Raw genomic sequence first — 15,828 nt, forward strand, 5'->3', positions numbered from 1 at the left:
TTTCCTCGACTTTTCCCTCCTCTTTTTATCCTTTTCTCGATTCGTCCTTGGCTTGTGCAATTTTCTTTGGGCACAACTGTCATTATGGACTTTGGTCAGGCTGCATTCAAGATTTGTTGCAATTTATATTTGCCATGGTGGCCAGGGGGCGAAACCACAGTCTCCTTCTGCGCTCGGCATGTGGAAAGATATTTTCCAATAAAAATTGGGTTAGTTGAGGAATTTCCGTATATTAAATATTATTTACCTCAGCTTTGTCGCTTCAATTGAGTTCTGAGACGTTTTTCGGATTTTATGACATTGCATAGAGGGTGTGCGAGTGGATTACATTGAATTGGTTTTATTTCTAATACAAGTTGACAAGTTTGAAATATTTTTGTTCTATTTCGATTCCTTAGCTAGTAAGTAATTAGGGATAATGAGCTCGGATTAATGTTGTTCACTCAACAAAAGTACGATACTAAACCAATTTAATATTCACAATTCAAATACATCAAAATTAAATTTTTGTGGAAGTTACTTTGTATACAGGGATATTCAAGGCATTTTTTATTGAGTGCCAGATGACTATCAAGTATTTTTCTACATAAAAGAAAACTTGCTGTCAGCTACCCCATGCTTTGTGTCACTCAAATGCCATTGGATTCTATTAGATATTTTTTGTACAAGTGTATTTGGAGATTAGGATACCCCCATTTTGCTCGCCCTCATGACAGACGCTTTTTATCCTGTCCGTATCTTTTGGATGCGGATCCCCGACTAGTTGGACAGATAGCCTAGGAAAATTTTTAGCTTTAGTTTGCTGCTAATGAGCAATTCATGTCAATTGCTAATTAGTGCGCTGGAGATTCCTATCCGCCTGTCTGAGCTGCCTGAAATGCCTCACTGACTGACTTATCCTATCTGGCTATCTGGGCACTTTTATGGCCCAAAGAAGCTCCGAGCTCCGAGCTCCGAGCTGCAAACTCCAAGTCAGCGAGACACAATGGCCGAGAAATTAGCAAACCCATGGCAAGATAAGTCAATTAGGTTTGGCTTTATAGCTGCTGCTAGTGAAAACAAAGGAGCAGAAAAAGGCAGGCGAAGGCCGGCAAGTCGAAGGAAACCAAATCAAATAAAATGAGGCCAAAATAAAGGCAACAATTAATAAACGCAAACAGAGTGAAAGAGAAACGACAAACGAGGACCACGAGCCAAAGCTGCCAAAAAGGATAGCGGAATGGGTGAATCCGACGGCTTTGGGTGGGGATAAGACACATGGCATTGTGTGGGTGGCTCAAGGATGTGGGGCAGTGGGTGGTGGGTAGTGGGCGGTGGGTGGTGTTTGCCTGTGACGTGTATGGGCAATTTAAGCTGGCATCAGACAAGCAACTGACAGGAGGGAATCGAGTCCGATGCTCTTGTTAACCAGACCTGCGGTCCCTGGAGACGCAATTGTTACATTTAATTGTGATTTTTGTGCCCCGCCTCATACATTCCCACACTGAAAAACATAACAAAAAGCAATGAAACACTTTTGGCACAACAAATATTTTCTTATAATATATTATAAAATTCATGTTTCCATCATACTTTTTATTTATGTCTAAGACAAGATACTCTCTCTTCGATTTTCTCCATTTGAGACTGCCACTTCAATTGAATGCATTTTTCTTCCAGTGCAACCGTAAAGCTGCTCGGACGCCATAAAATATGCAACCTTTCTTTCTAGCTTTCCCCTCGGCTTTGAGTGAAAGTAATCCGAAATGCTGTCATTAGGCCGAGCCCAGAGCACAGAGCCACAATTAAGATTGACTCGAAAGGCGTCCAGACGTCAGGCTAATACCACGGCAAGGACATCCACTATAGCCGGCAAACCAATCCAATCTGCACACCGAGAGTTATGGCTTTGTCGAAAAGTGGACTCCGATTCAGCTCGGCTTTGGCCCAGCCTCTGGCTTTATCTACTGGGTCATTTCTCATAATTTTCCACAGCTCGAGAATTATTGCAAAAGTTAATATTAATGACGTTGATGAAAATCTTGTCATTCGTGTTACAAAAAAAAAAAAGAAGAAGCGAAAGAAGCCTTCGTTATGGGGCACATAAATAAAGGAGCTGCGACCAGGACCACGGACAAAAGCCAGAAGCGTTCACCAAATTGATAACCACCGAAAAAAGAATACGAGACCGGGGAAGAAATATTCCTCCTTGGTTGCATGTGCCCCCACACAAAGGAAAGCGAGCCACAAAACCTCGTCCTTGCCGCCATTTACATTTGAAAGAGCCTGCGAAAGCCTGAAGGTGAGGAAAGTAGGGGTGCACTGGAAGAAAAACTTATCAACAAAGCAGTAGCAAATACCAACGCCAGAGTAAATGGTAAAACAAGCACCAGGGGTAAACTACTAATAGTTTCACATATTGAAAATACAGATTAATGAATGTAGTTTTGTCATTTCTTACCATCATAGTACTGAGAAAATCTCTAGAACTAAGACTAAACTACAATAGTTTTCTTTACTGTGCAGCAGGCTTATTAGACTTGGCTGCTGTTCGTGGCTCTGCTGCTCCTGCTGGTGATATAATTTTAATAACTTACATAATATATTCTTTTGTGTGGCCAAGCCACATAATTGTTAGAAACATTAGGCAAATCATTAGCCCAGCACGAAAAATGGGTGGGAGGCGTTCTGTTGGCTGACGCAATTTGGCTAGAATGTTTTTGTGTTTGCTTTTAGTGGCGACAAGAATATCCTCAGCCACAACACCCATGGATATGGGAAAACTTTCAAGCCAGCTAAGAAATATTGGCCTCCGATAAAGTGTCCAGGGCAGCTGTTTTTCTTGAGAATTAGTCATGAAAGACCCAAAGTTTATCAAGGTTGCCATGCCGTGGTAATCGGCATTGAATTTGTTGGCGGTGATCCATCAATATTTCTGCTTTCACCCAAATATTGAACAATCAAAATAATACATGCCGGAGGTTAACGAAACAAGGAACAATAGAAGGCCTTCTCTGTAAATTAACCCTTGGAAAATGTTCTTGATGGATTGATTTCCCTTTAGAGATACCTAGATTACTTAAGGTAAGCGTAGGTAGGATCTTATTCCATGAAGGCAAACAATTTTATTCATTTTTTGATATGCTTAAAAGAATCGCAAAGAATCAATATTAGAAGTGTTCATAATTCAAGTAATTACATCAGATATAAGCATTTTATAATCAAAACATGCATTTGTAGTACCAGGTATGTGAAATGCTAGCTGCTCACGAATTTTCATATTTGCCATTTCCAGCATCTCCTAATCGAGTCCTTGCATAACTTCAGAGCGAGGATTTCAGCGCGAGGAATCCACAGAAATCCCACACATCCATAGCCCAAGGAAACCCCATAATGCTGGCCCATAACCATTATCATTAACCTGATGGGGAAGACAGTTTTTTGCTGCTTTGCGGGCTTGCTGGGCGAAAAAGAAGTCATGAAACCACAGGAATTGCTACATGAGGCGCAAACAAAACAGTTTAATTAAAATTATTATTGTAATTTAATGGAATGTGAGGAATTATTATTTTTATACGGGTCGGGGCCCACGAAACAGGAGCAAAAAGCAGCCGAAGGACCTTCTCGGCACACCGACACACCGACACACACATGCACATGGCATAAAAATAAATTACGTTTGTATGAAGATTGGCGCTGGCCCATGCACATCATATATTTTCATTATCAAAACAGAGACAGCAGCGAAGTCGCCGGTTGGCGGCGGGGGGTGCGGAGCTCTATCTCCGATTCGGCGGCAAAAAATAAAGGATATACGAAATACGACGAAAAAAGACAGAGAAAATCAAAAGGAAAACACGAACGAGCGCCAGCTGTTCGATGCGATTAGATGGAGAGAAAGAAAAACATTTTCCAGCATCCGTCGAGCCAGAGCGAATTTCCCTTTAGTCATGCTCTCCGAAAACTCTCAGAATTTCCCGCCCGTGCAGAGCCTGTCGGCTGCTCCTCGTCTGTTTTCCAGACCCCTTCGGCTCGCGTTCGGCTTTTCGGATTTTCGGGGTTTCGAGTTCGTGGACGACTCTCCATTTAAAAGAGAAGTTGCGCACGTTGCGGCAGTCAGTCGAAAATCAGCCAACGTGCGCGTTACATTACGAACCGGAAAATATCGACGCTGCACCGCTCGAGTCCCAGAAAAAGTGGGTTCAGTTCAGCCAAATGAAAAAGTGATAATAGAAGTCGCGCCCGCAGCTAAATTGAAATTCATCGAAGGTTCCTACAGCGCGACGTGTAATAAACAAAAACTTCGAAGCGAATAATTCAAAGCGCCGAAACGAATAAAAAAATTTAAATATAAAGAGGAAAGAAAGGCCAAGTGCTAGAAAATGTGCCGGGTGTAAGAGAGAAGCAAACACGGAGAGCATAATTAACTAAAGAAACGGGGGAAAATAAAGAAAATCTGGCTTGAAGTAGAGGGAGCACAGAAGCCGAAAATATGTGCGCAGACTTTTCTTTGGCCAGCCAGTGGAATTGATTTTCTTTTCGTTTCTCCCCAAGACCCCCGGTTGTAGCGTCTATCCCCCCTCCGCCAACCCATCAACCCATCAACCCATTTTCCGGTGTCTCCACGCAGCAAAACCGTGAATGCCAAAATGATCTACTACATGCTACTCATACTGCCCCTGGTCCTGGCCCAGGACCAGCAGCACACCACGGAATCGCTGTCCACCAGGCACCACCAGCAGCAGCAGTTGTCGCACTCGAATGCGATAATGGGCGAGGCTGGGGTCTCCAACTCGCAGCTGATGCAGCCCTCGACTCCGGCGCGAACCCTGCGCCCTTTGACCGCGGGCGCGGGTGGTGACCTCTCGCTGTACGACGCCCCCGACGACTGCCACTTCATGCCAGCAGCTGGTCTGGACCAGCCGGAGATAGCCTTAACGTGCAACCTGCGCACGGTGAACAGCGAGTTTGACACAACCAATTTCAGTGTTATCCCCGCCGAGCACACGATTGCCCTGCACATCCTGTGCAATGACGAAATCATGGCCAAGAGTCGCCTGGAGGCGCAATCCTTCGCGCATCTGGTCAGGCTCCAGCAGCTGTCCATCCAGTACTGCAAGCTGGGGCGACTGGGTCGCCACGTCCTGGACGGTCTGGAGCAGCTGAGGAACCTGACGCTCCGGACGCACAACATCCTGTGGCCAGCCCTGAATTTCGAGATAGAAGCGGATGCCTTCTCGGTCACGCGGAGCCTGGAGAGGCTGGACCTGAGTTCGAACAACATCTGGTCCCTGCCGGACAACATATTCTGCACCCTGTCCGAGTTGTCTGCCCTGAACATGAGCGAGAATCGCCTGCAGGATGTCAACGAGCTGGGCTTCAGGGATCGCAGCAAGGAGCCAGCCAATGGCTCCACCGAATCCAGCTCCACCACCGAATCGGCGAAGAAGAGCAGCAGCTCCAGCACCAGCTGTTCGCTGGACCTGGAGTACCTGGATGTGAGCCACAATGATTTTGTGGTGCTGCCAGCGAACGGATTTGGCACTCTGAGGCGGCTGCGAGTCCTGTCGGTGAACAACAATGGCATCTCCATGATTGCGGACAAGGCTCTCAGTGGGCTGAAAAACCTGCAGGTCCTGAATCTGAGCTCCAACAAAATTGTGGCCCTGCCCACGGAACTGTTCGCCGAGCAGGCCAAGATCATCCAGGAGGTGTATCTGCAGAACAATTCCATAAGTGTGCTGAATCCCCAGCTCTTCTCGAATCTGGACCAGCTGCAGGCGCTGGACCTGTCCATGAACCAGATAACCTCCACCTGGATCGATAAGAACACTTTTGTGGGTCTGATTCGTCTGGTGCTGCTCAATTTGTCGCACAACAAGCTGACCAAGCTGGAGCCGGAGATCTTCAGCGACCTGTATACCCTGCAGATTCTGAATCTGCGTCACAATCAGCTGGAGAACATCGCAGCCGATACTTTTGCACCCATGAATAATCTCCACACGCTGCTGCTGTCGCACAACAAACTGAAGTATCTGGATGCATATGCTCTGAACGGATTGTATGTGCTGTCGCTGCTCTCGCTGGACAACAATGCCCTGATTGGCGTGCATCCGGATGCCTTCCGGAACTGCAGTGCCCTGCAGGATCTCAACTTGAATGGCAATCAGCTGAAGACCGTTCCGCTGGCCCTGCGGAACATGCGCCATTTGAGGACCGTGGATCTGGGCGAGAACATGATTACCGTGATGGAGGATAGTGCCTTTAAGGGCCTGGGCAATCTCTATGGCCTGCGCCTGATTGGCAACTACCTGGAGAATATTACGATGCACACCTTCAGGGACCTGCCCAACCTGCAGATCCTGAATCTCGCCAGGAATCGCATAGCAGTGGTGGAACCAGGGGCCTTCGAGATGACCTCCAGCATTCAAGCTGTACGTTTGGATGGCAATGAGCTGAATGACATAAACGGACTGTTCAGCAACATGCCCTCCCTCCTGTGGCTGAATATATCCGACAATCGTCTGGAATCGTTTGACTACGGACATGTTCCATCCACCCTGCAATGGCTGGACCTCCACAAGAATCGGCTGAGTTCCTTGTCCAATCGGTTTGGCTTGGATAGTGAGCTGAAGCTGCAAACTCTGGATGTGAGCTTTAATCAACTTCAGCGCATCGGACCCAATTCCATACCGAACTCCATCGAACTGCTGTTCCTCAATGACAACCTGATAACCACTGTCGATCCAGACACCTTCATGCACAAGGCCAATCTGACCAGGGTGGATCTCTATGCGAACCAAATCACTACGCTGGACATCAAGTCCTTGAGAATTCTGCCAGTCTGGGAACATCGAGCTCTGCCAGAGTTTTATATTGGCGGCAATCCCTTCACCTGCGACTGCAACATTGATTGGCTGCAGAAAATCAACCACATAACTTCGAGGCAGTATCCCAGGATCATGGACCTGGAGACCATATACTGCAAGCTGCTAAACAACAGGGAGCGGGCCTACATCCCCCTGATCGAAGCCGAGCCCAAGCACTTCCTGTGCACCTACAAGACCCATTGCTTCGCCGTTTGCCATTGCTGTGAGTTCGATGCCTGCGATTGCGAGATGACCTGCCCCACGAATTGCACGTGCTTCCATGACCAGACCTGGTCCACGAATATTGTGGAGTGCTCGGGAGCAGCTTATTCGGAGATGCCGAGACGCGTGCCCATGGACACCACTGAGTTGTATATCGATGGCAATAACTTTGTGGAATTGGCGGGGCATTCCTTTCTGGGTCGCAAGAACTTGGCTGTCCTGTATGCGAACAACTCGAATGTGGCGCACATATACAACACCACTTTCAGTGGCCTTAAGCGCCTGTTGATCCTGCACTTGGAGGATAATCACATCATCAGTCTGGAGGGCAACGAGTTCCACAACCTGGAGAACCTGCGGGAGCTGTATCTGCAGTCCAACAAAATCGCCAGCATCGCCAATGGCAGTTTCCAGATGCTGAGGAAACTGGAGGTCCTGCGCCTGGACGGCAATCGGTTGATGCACTTCGAGGTGTGGCAACTGAGTGCCAATCCCTACCTGGTGGAGATCAGTTTGGCCGACAACCAGTGGAGCTGTGAGTGTGGTTACCTGGCCAGGTTCAGAAACTACCTGGGCCAGAGCTCGGAGAAGATCATAGATGCCTCCAAGGTGAGCTGCATCTACAACAATGCCACGAGTGTGCTGAGGGAGAAGAACGGTACCAAGTGCACTTTGCGGGATGGCGTGGCCCACTACATGCACACCAACGAGATCGAGGGACTGCTTCCCCTGCTCCTGGTGGCCACCTGTGCCTTTGTGGCCTTTTTCGGTCTGATTTTCGGACTCTTCTGCTATCGACACGAGCTGAAGATGTGGGCCCACTCCACCAACTGCCTGATGAACTTCTGCTACAAGTCGCCGCGCTTCGTCGACCAACTGGACAAGGAGCGGCCCAATGACGCCTACTTCGCCTACAGCCTGCAGGACGAGCACTTCGTCAACCAGATCCTGGCCCAGACGCTGGAAAACGACATCGGCTATCGACTGTGCCTCCACTACCGCGATGTGAACATCAATGCCTACATCACGGACGCCCTCATCGAAGCCGCCGAAAGTGCCAAACAGTTTGTGCTGGTGCTGTCCAAGAACTTCCTGTACAACGAGTGGAGTCGCTTCGAGTACAAGAGCGCCCTGCACGAGCTGGTGAAGCGCAGGAAGCGGGTGGTGTTCATCCTGTACGGAGATCTGCCCCAGCGCGACATTGACATGGACATGCGGCACTATCTGCGGACGAGCACCTGCATCGAGTGGGACGACAAGAAGTTCTGGCAGAAGCTGCGCCTGGCCTTGCCCCTGCCAAATGGCCGGGGCAACAACAACAAGCGAGTGGTGTCCGGCTGCCTGTCGGCCCGAACTCCCTCCGTGAACATGTACGCCACCAGTCATGAGTATCAGGCCGGCAACGGCGGGGTGATACCGCCACCCAGTGCCCGCTACGCGGACTGTGGCAGCAACAACTACGCGACCATCAACGAGTGTGGTGCAGCCGGCGGAGGTCGTGGCTACAAGCCCATACCCACATCGGCCTCGGCGGCGGCGGCAGCTTGCAAGTTCAACACCATGAACCAGCTGTCGAAGAAGCAGCAGCGGGATCTGAGTGCGGTCGGGATGGCCAAGACCCTGGAGCACCAGCACCACCACAACCACCAGGCGAACAGAAGGAGCCAGCACGAGTACGCGGTGCCCAGCTATCTGCCAAGTGCTGCTCCGGCCTACGACAGTGTGGACTACGCCAAGCAGCAGATCCGGAACAATGCCAACTGCGAGTGCGTTAACCTGGGCACGGGCAAGAGGGTTGCCGGGAAAACTCCCGCCTCGGTGTTGCCGTCCAGCTTCAGCTCGAACTTTGTGCCACCCGGAGGCGCCTCGTACAACTGCAAAAAGTCCTGCAGCTGCATTGGGGACGACGATCTGCTCTGCAGCTGCGGCGGAGGTGGCGGCATTGGGGCCAATCTCCTCGAGAGTGGCACCCAGAGCAGCGTGACCATGAGCAGCAGCAGCAACAACAGCCGGCAGCCGGAGCTCACCCACTACGAGTCCAACTTGAGCCTGAACGACGACGAGGACGAGGATCAGGATCAGCAGAAGAACCTGTGGGCGTAACGGGGTTAAGTCTAGGGGTTAAGCGAAGAGAGAGATAGAAGAAAACGGCAGGAGACAAACTGCGCAACCAGTGAATTTATAAAGATTAAACGAAAACTCTAAACTAAACATAAACTATAAAGTTACGAAATGTGAAAAGTGGCAGGAGTTTGCATACTTTTTTGGATGGTTCACACAGACTGATACTTTTAGTTCTTTAAATAAATTACAATTTATTACCCTGTATATAGCGCCAGAGGAGAACATGAATACAATACCTTAAAATGGGATTTCAATAATTTAACAACCATTGTAAAAAAGAGACAAAACGGTTTTTATGTAAGGGCCTGTACATACTTATACATATAATAGAAACCTTTAATTTATTTAATATTACATAGCTATCGCAAATATAAGCAAACAATGTTGAACAAAAATAAATGCATGAGAAACAAACCGATGAACGAAACCCAATCATTTACCACTTCCCCAGCCTCTTGAGCCGCCACCCCCCTCGACATCATCAGATAGCCAGGAAAATTAATTAGCATGTAAGGAAATTGTACGATAAACATCAAACAATGCCATGGTAAACATGCGAAAGGAACAGAAACTGAGCAATTTTTTTTCCAGCCACAGAACGCGTGAAAAATGCTGCAAACAATAAAAAGTCATAATAATAACTGCGATGAAAACTCACATACACATCGAAAGTATATACGCGTAATAATAATATTAATAGCTGACACTCAACAATTGAAAATAAAATTATAGTAAATCATATACCCTCTCTCACGCCCACTCGCATTTACATATATATGTTTATATATATATATTGTATATCTGAACACTCAGCCCTGGCAATGCGATAATGATGAGCCGACCGAGCGATGAAGCTGCCCTTGATAACAATTAAGCCGCATTACGCAATGTCGATCGGAAAATATGAATAAAACGCAGTGCAGTTTTGGGCTTAATGGCTTCGTATTTTTTCATTTAAATAACGCCAGTAACATTCTGCATAAAAAGCGTGTTTGGCTAGGCGATTTATAGGACTGTCTGGAAAGCAATTACATTTCACAACGGCTTTTCCATTATTTCCTCTTAAAATTAAACATTTTTTCCCACATTTCCCTTTGATTAATAATGTCATTCACGCTTTTTCCTAAAATAATTTGTTTTCGCACATCAAATAGGCTGGCGAACAAAAGAAATTACTACATAACTACTTTCTTTTCAACTATTTCAATAGAAAATCTATTGGTAGATATTATAATTACAATCTTAAAACCTGTAATATTTCTACCTATTACTTCCTTTCTATTTTTGCTTTTTCCCTGATTAATTCCCATTTTAATTCGGTACTTTGTGTATTTTTTCTGCGTGCTCATCATTTGTTTAAGGAAACTGTCAGAAAAGGAAATCGCGAAATAAAACCAAACAAACAATCAATTGAGCATACTTTCAGGCTCTTTTTGCTGAAATGTTGTTCGCCGCTCTTACAAAGCATTTAATGAAATTATTTAATGGCATGCCATTAAAATAACAAAAGAGCAAATAAGAACAACAGAAGCGTATTGATTGAAAAGGGAGCGTAATCGGCGGTAGTTTTGGGAAGGGGGCAATGTTATTATTTTCATATTTTTCCATTATGCAAACTACAAATAAAACATACATGAATAAACAATGTTTTCGAAAGTCTGGCTGCGAAGTGTAAATATATAAATACTTATATAAATGTATACAATAAAACAGAAGTTTCATGGACTTAATGCAAATAAAAAATTGATCCCAAATGAATTTATTAAAAAAGAATTGAAAACCCGAAAAAAACCGCAAAGCAAATGGCCTACAATAATTGAGATACTACTTAAAAATATTCACTAAGCATTATAATTATAAACTACAAACCGAGGAAGAAGCAAAGAGGACTTTTCAAACTTTCGTTTAGTCTAAGTTTTGTACAGAAACCGTCGAAAAATCCCTGCAAACCAAATAATAAAAAGTTACTCGCAAAACTTTTAGCTAAATTTATATAAGAAAAACATCAAATGGCAATAAATTGCCATTTAAAATAAAATTTCACCTAAAACGAATTAAACCCAATTTTAAATCTCCATTTTATAGAATTCACAAGATGGAAAACTAAATATTACATTACAAGTTTGAACATTTCAAGTCACGTTTACTTATTTCATTTCAAAACACATTTCATTCCCGATCACTCAGAAAAAAACAATGCAACGATGTTAGACCAGCAGAAAAAGTGACAGAAAACGGATAAATATGGATAAAATACTTTATAAGATTTTGTGTTCCTAAATGCCACTTATGCAAATTAACGTCGATTCTATGTATACATTAATATATACGAAATATAAGGCCGAGGCAGGCAGATATGTGAAAATATAATCCTCATTTGACAACTTTTGTTTGAAATGAACATGGCCCATTATTTAGTATGTAAGTGGAAATTTATTTTAAATAATCGCAAAACTAACTGAGGCGAAAGAAGTGAGCGAGAGTCGACTTATTAAAGTCAAGGAAGAAACAAAAAACAATATGAAGTCAAGCAACAATAATAAACCAATTTATTTCAAAAATTGAAGTCCCAAAAGCGTTTTCCTCTGGTAACTTTTGAGTTTATTTGCCAGATACAATTACATAGTTTGTCTGGCTTGCATTTGACATATATAATAATCGGAGATAATTAGATAGAGTTTTGGGAACTACAGGTTGCAAAATGTTGGTCCCAGGTGATTACTTTTACTGGTTTGTTGGCCAACAATTTGTATTCAGTCAAGGCCTTTGTTTCGGTTAGTTCCAATTAATAATCAGAAAAGGCGATAGATGGTCATCAGTTCCGTAATAATAATAAACCCCGATAAATGAATCCGCACAAATGAAGTCTGCTCTCTGCGAGTCGCTTTGTGTCTGTGTGCGAGTGTGTTTGAATGCACTTTGAGTGCATTTCGCGAGCCACTTGATGCAACCGCAAGCAATTCATATTCATATGCAAAGTACTCAACAATCACCACACTGACACGGACTGAGAAAAATCAATTCACAATTGCATTTGATTTTGCGAATTATCAACGATTTAATCAGGACCTAAATGCCTCAGAACTAGTTTTAGCAATTCGTGTTGGGCACATATTTTCTTGTTGAATTCAAGAGGCTGCACTCTGTTGTGTTCCCGTTTTTTCCGGTGCATCCAGACGCATTACGCAATGGCATCCCCCTGCCCGCTCTCCACCACTCGGCTCCTGGCCCTGTTTATCCTTGCTGTCCTGCCGAGGTGTTGGCACGCACTTTTACATGGAGTGGATGGAAAAGGACACGGAAGAGAGGGCGGCGGTGCTGACCACACCCATTTTGGCCTGGTTGGCGCACTCCTGGCAACAGGATAACATGAACTATGCATGCGGCTCAGTCCAGGATTAAGAGACACACACGCAAAATTTAATTTCATATAATTGCTTTTTCCAAAGCCCATTTAAATTATAATGCCTGCCGGGGGCGGGGCTCACAGGGGGCGTGGCAGGGCATTGATGCATATTTATGGCATACGCAGACAGCCGTGGATGAATTGATATTCCTTTGATTTGTTGCTCCTGCATTCCTCGAATGCAGTCGCTTTCAGCATTGCAGTTGCATTTAGACGGCATTGCCCATAATCGGCCATAATTCACAGAAGTGGACGTGGATTTTTTCCCAGTTTATTTTCACGCTGCATGTGTTTGCATTACTTCAGTTTATTAATGCAATGCAATTAGTAAAAATTTGTCAGTTAATGGCGTCCAACAGCAACCAAATAAATAATCTGACCTCCCGCTGGGTGTCCCAATTTTAATGCATTTTAGCAATAAATAATAACACACATGCGCTGGCACACACATACGAATACATGATAGCGCATAAATTAATGTTATTTCTATGGCAAAAGCTCATTAATAAATTGCCAAAATTAAAAGCTTTTTATTTTATCAGCACAGAAATAATATATTTAGCTGCATATTTGGGTGACGCAAATTAAGTTAAACAAAACTAGGTCCACTGCACAAATACGGTTCAACAATCTCTTCAGCCGAGTTTCGCAATTACGCAATTAATGGGCGAAACTCTGTGGCTAAACAGCACTTCAGTCGAAGACCTTTGCGTAAAATTAAAAAAGCGAAATTGACCAGTGCAAGTGCATTTAATTTTAAAGAGTGCCCCAAAACACCAGGCAAATCATGTGCCACTTAATTATTTCGCTCTACTTGAAAACACCACTCAAACAACCTTGTCCACTCTTGTCGCCCCACTCGAAGGTGCAAAAGTCATTCATTAATTTGATTTGAATCTCCACCGAGCTCGGCAATCTGATGAGGCCACAATGAGGCGAAACAAAAGTGGCCGAGTGGCGCCCATATTTCCCAAGATCCTTGCGTTCCATCCCCACAATTTAGCCTTAGTTTCGCCGCACTACATATAAATCCGAAAGAGCTGAGCTTAATTATGTCATGTGCTTATGTTTTATGCTTGCGTTTGCTTAATTGTGAATTATAACCTCATAATTTAGGCCGAGACAAAGGTGGGGCAGTTTGGGTTAACAGCATTTTAATACTCCCACCCGGGCTGGCTATATATCAGCTGCCACGCCCTCCCATCCAGCTGAAGGTCCTTCTGTGTTCCCAATAAAAATCTCATTCGCTGACGCATAACTTTTACTTTTAATTAGTTGTATTATCTCCCTTGTCGATTGCTAATTGCTTTATTGCTCGACTTGTCTGCTGCTTCCTTCGAAATTCGCTCCTTCCTGTTCGATATCACTTTTGTTTTGCTTTCCTTCGCGTCCTGTCTCTAATTTGAAATCTTTTTGTCGCAGTTTTATCAGCGAACAAATACAGCCAAGCAGCCCACCCACTTGGGCGCCCCTTTCGGTGTCCTTGCGGACAGTTATTGATTTTTAGTCGTCTTGGCTTTGGCTTTTTGGCTTTTTGGCTGCAAAATGAAAACCAAAATCTGCTGCCATCAAGTCAAGTCAGCTGCTGGCAATTCATAAAAGCCCCGAACACTCGCCTGACCTACATCCTCGATGGCCATGTGTCTGTCTCTATCTGGAATCGCTTGTTCTTGCTGCAGAACGGGCACTGTGGGGTTAAGGGTGCCAGCTGGGGCAGTTGGGGCAGTTGGGAGTTAAGTCTGGCCGTGTCAGTGGGGACAATGCGAATTGAACTCCTGGGGGAAGAACTGCAAGCAAACCCTTGCAATACTCGTTAAAAACGATGCTGGAGCAACAAGGAAGCTCGAAACGGAGGAAAGGATATTAGGGAACTTAAATATTCGGGGAGGACTACAAATCTAATCCTGACTTACAATTTGCCGTTGCATTCGGCTGGTCGCCTTAAATATATTCTTGAATTCCTAAGTGTAGTAATGGGCTTATCATCTATACTGTAGAAGCTGAAGGAATTTGCTCAGTAATGTATAATGTATATATTTAGTCTGTATTTCAGAAGTATTTTTTAGACAATTAAATTGTATGTACTATATAGAATAGTATACCTCAACAAGGAAGGAATTTCGTTAAAGGTGTTACATTTCACATTTGGCTTGAATAAGTAAAGCCTTCTAAGCAAAATCATTTTCCTGAAGTACTATTTTCAGTTTGTTTCTTTAACACGAAACAAAACTATTAGAATTATGTACGAGTGTATGAAGAGAATATTAAATTACCTTTTTGTTACTTTTTTGGAAGTATAAAATTTCGTTAGGCACCGCATTTCACTAAATTAAACACGACCACGTGCATAAATACCTTTTACTACCCAGCGAGGACCTTTCCGTATGCCATTTACAAGCGATTAGAACCCTTCTGTGTCCTGGGTGTATTAACTGAAACATAAATTTCTGTGGCCAGGGATCGAGGGGCAGATAGGACTCGCCTCGGCTATCTGTATCCGCATCCTTGTCTCGATGCTGTCATCGTCTTGGCCCGCGTCTCGTATTTTATTTTATCACCAATATTGCCCCCATTGCCGGTCGAGAAAAATAAGATTTTCGAGAGCAATTTCTTCCCCTAGTTTGGATGTCGCTTTTAGTTTTTAGTTTTGTGTCCCGGGCATCCGTTTCTCCGTTTCTCCGTTTGTTTGTTTGTTTGCCCGTCTGTTTGCCAGTTTGTTGTTTGTCTGTTTGCTTTGCTTTGCGTATGAGTGCGTTGTCGTCTCCGGCCACGCCCACACGCCAGGGGGCGGGCGCTGGGCGGAAGGAGGCAGGAGGCAGGAGGCAGGAAGAAGCAGAGCGGCCAGCGTACTCTCATTTCATTCACGAGCAATTTATTCGTCCATTAGAGCAAGGACGAGTGGAGCAGGACATGAGAGCCGTCCGCCGCTCGCCCTTCTAGGATTTCACTCTGCGTGTGTGTTGGTGAGCGAGGATGTGTGCACAGCAGCGGTTCGAAAAGTAGCTAACTTCTGGGGACTAGAAGATATGAAACTCGAAACAAACGAACTTTGTTGTGATATAGTCAGCTCTTGAACAGCCATGCATAAATATTTTAATATTAATACAAAAATAAAACCGAAATGCATTTTGTTATTATTACTTACTAACCATTTTCCCAAAGTCAAGTGATGCCTTTTTTATGACATCACTTTTATTAACCTTAAACATTTACAAGATGAAACATTTT

The 15,828-nt window shown here is 44.7% G+C and overlaps 1 protein-coding gene across 1 annotated transcript; it reads left to right on the forward strand.

The window, feature by feature from the left end:
- Positions 1 to 4,054: 4,054 nt before the first annotated feature.
- On the forward strand, positions 4,055 to 11,724 carry LOC6544311 (toll-like receptor 6). The gene has a single exon (XM_001973037.3). The coding sequence runs from the start codon at positions 4,629 to 4,631 to the stop codon at positions 9,171 to 9,173; it is 4,545 nt and encodes a 1,514-aa protein (XP_001973073.1). The 5' UTR covers positions 4,055 to 4,628; the 3' UTR covers positions 9,174 to 11,724.
- The last annotated feature ends 4,104 nt before the right edge of the window (positions 11,725 to 15,828 follow it).

The sequence above is a fragment of the Drosophila erecta genome, unplaced genomic scaffold (genome assembly GCF_003286155.1).
Source record: "Drosophila erecta strain 14021-0224.00,06,07 unplaced genomic scaffold, DereRS2 tig00000021-arrow-pilon, whole genome shotgun sequence".
Classification (NCBI taxonomy): Eukaryota; Metazoa; Arthropoda; class Insecta; order Diptera; family Drosophilidae; genus Drosophila; species Drosophila erecta.

Bases quoted from the DNA above. Each gene is read 5' to 3' on its own strand.
- LOC6544311 (XM_001973037.3), top strand. From the start codon at position 4,629: ATGATCTACTACATGCTACTCATACTGCCCCTGGTCCTGGCCCAGGAC.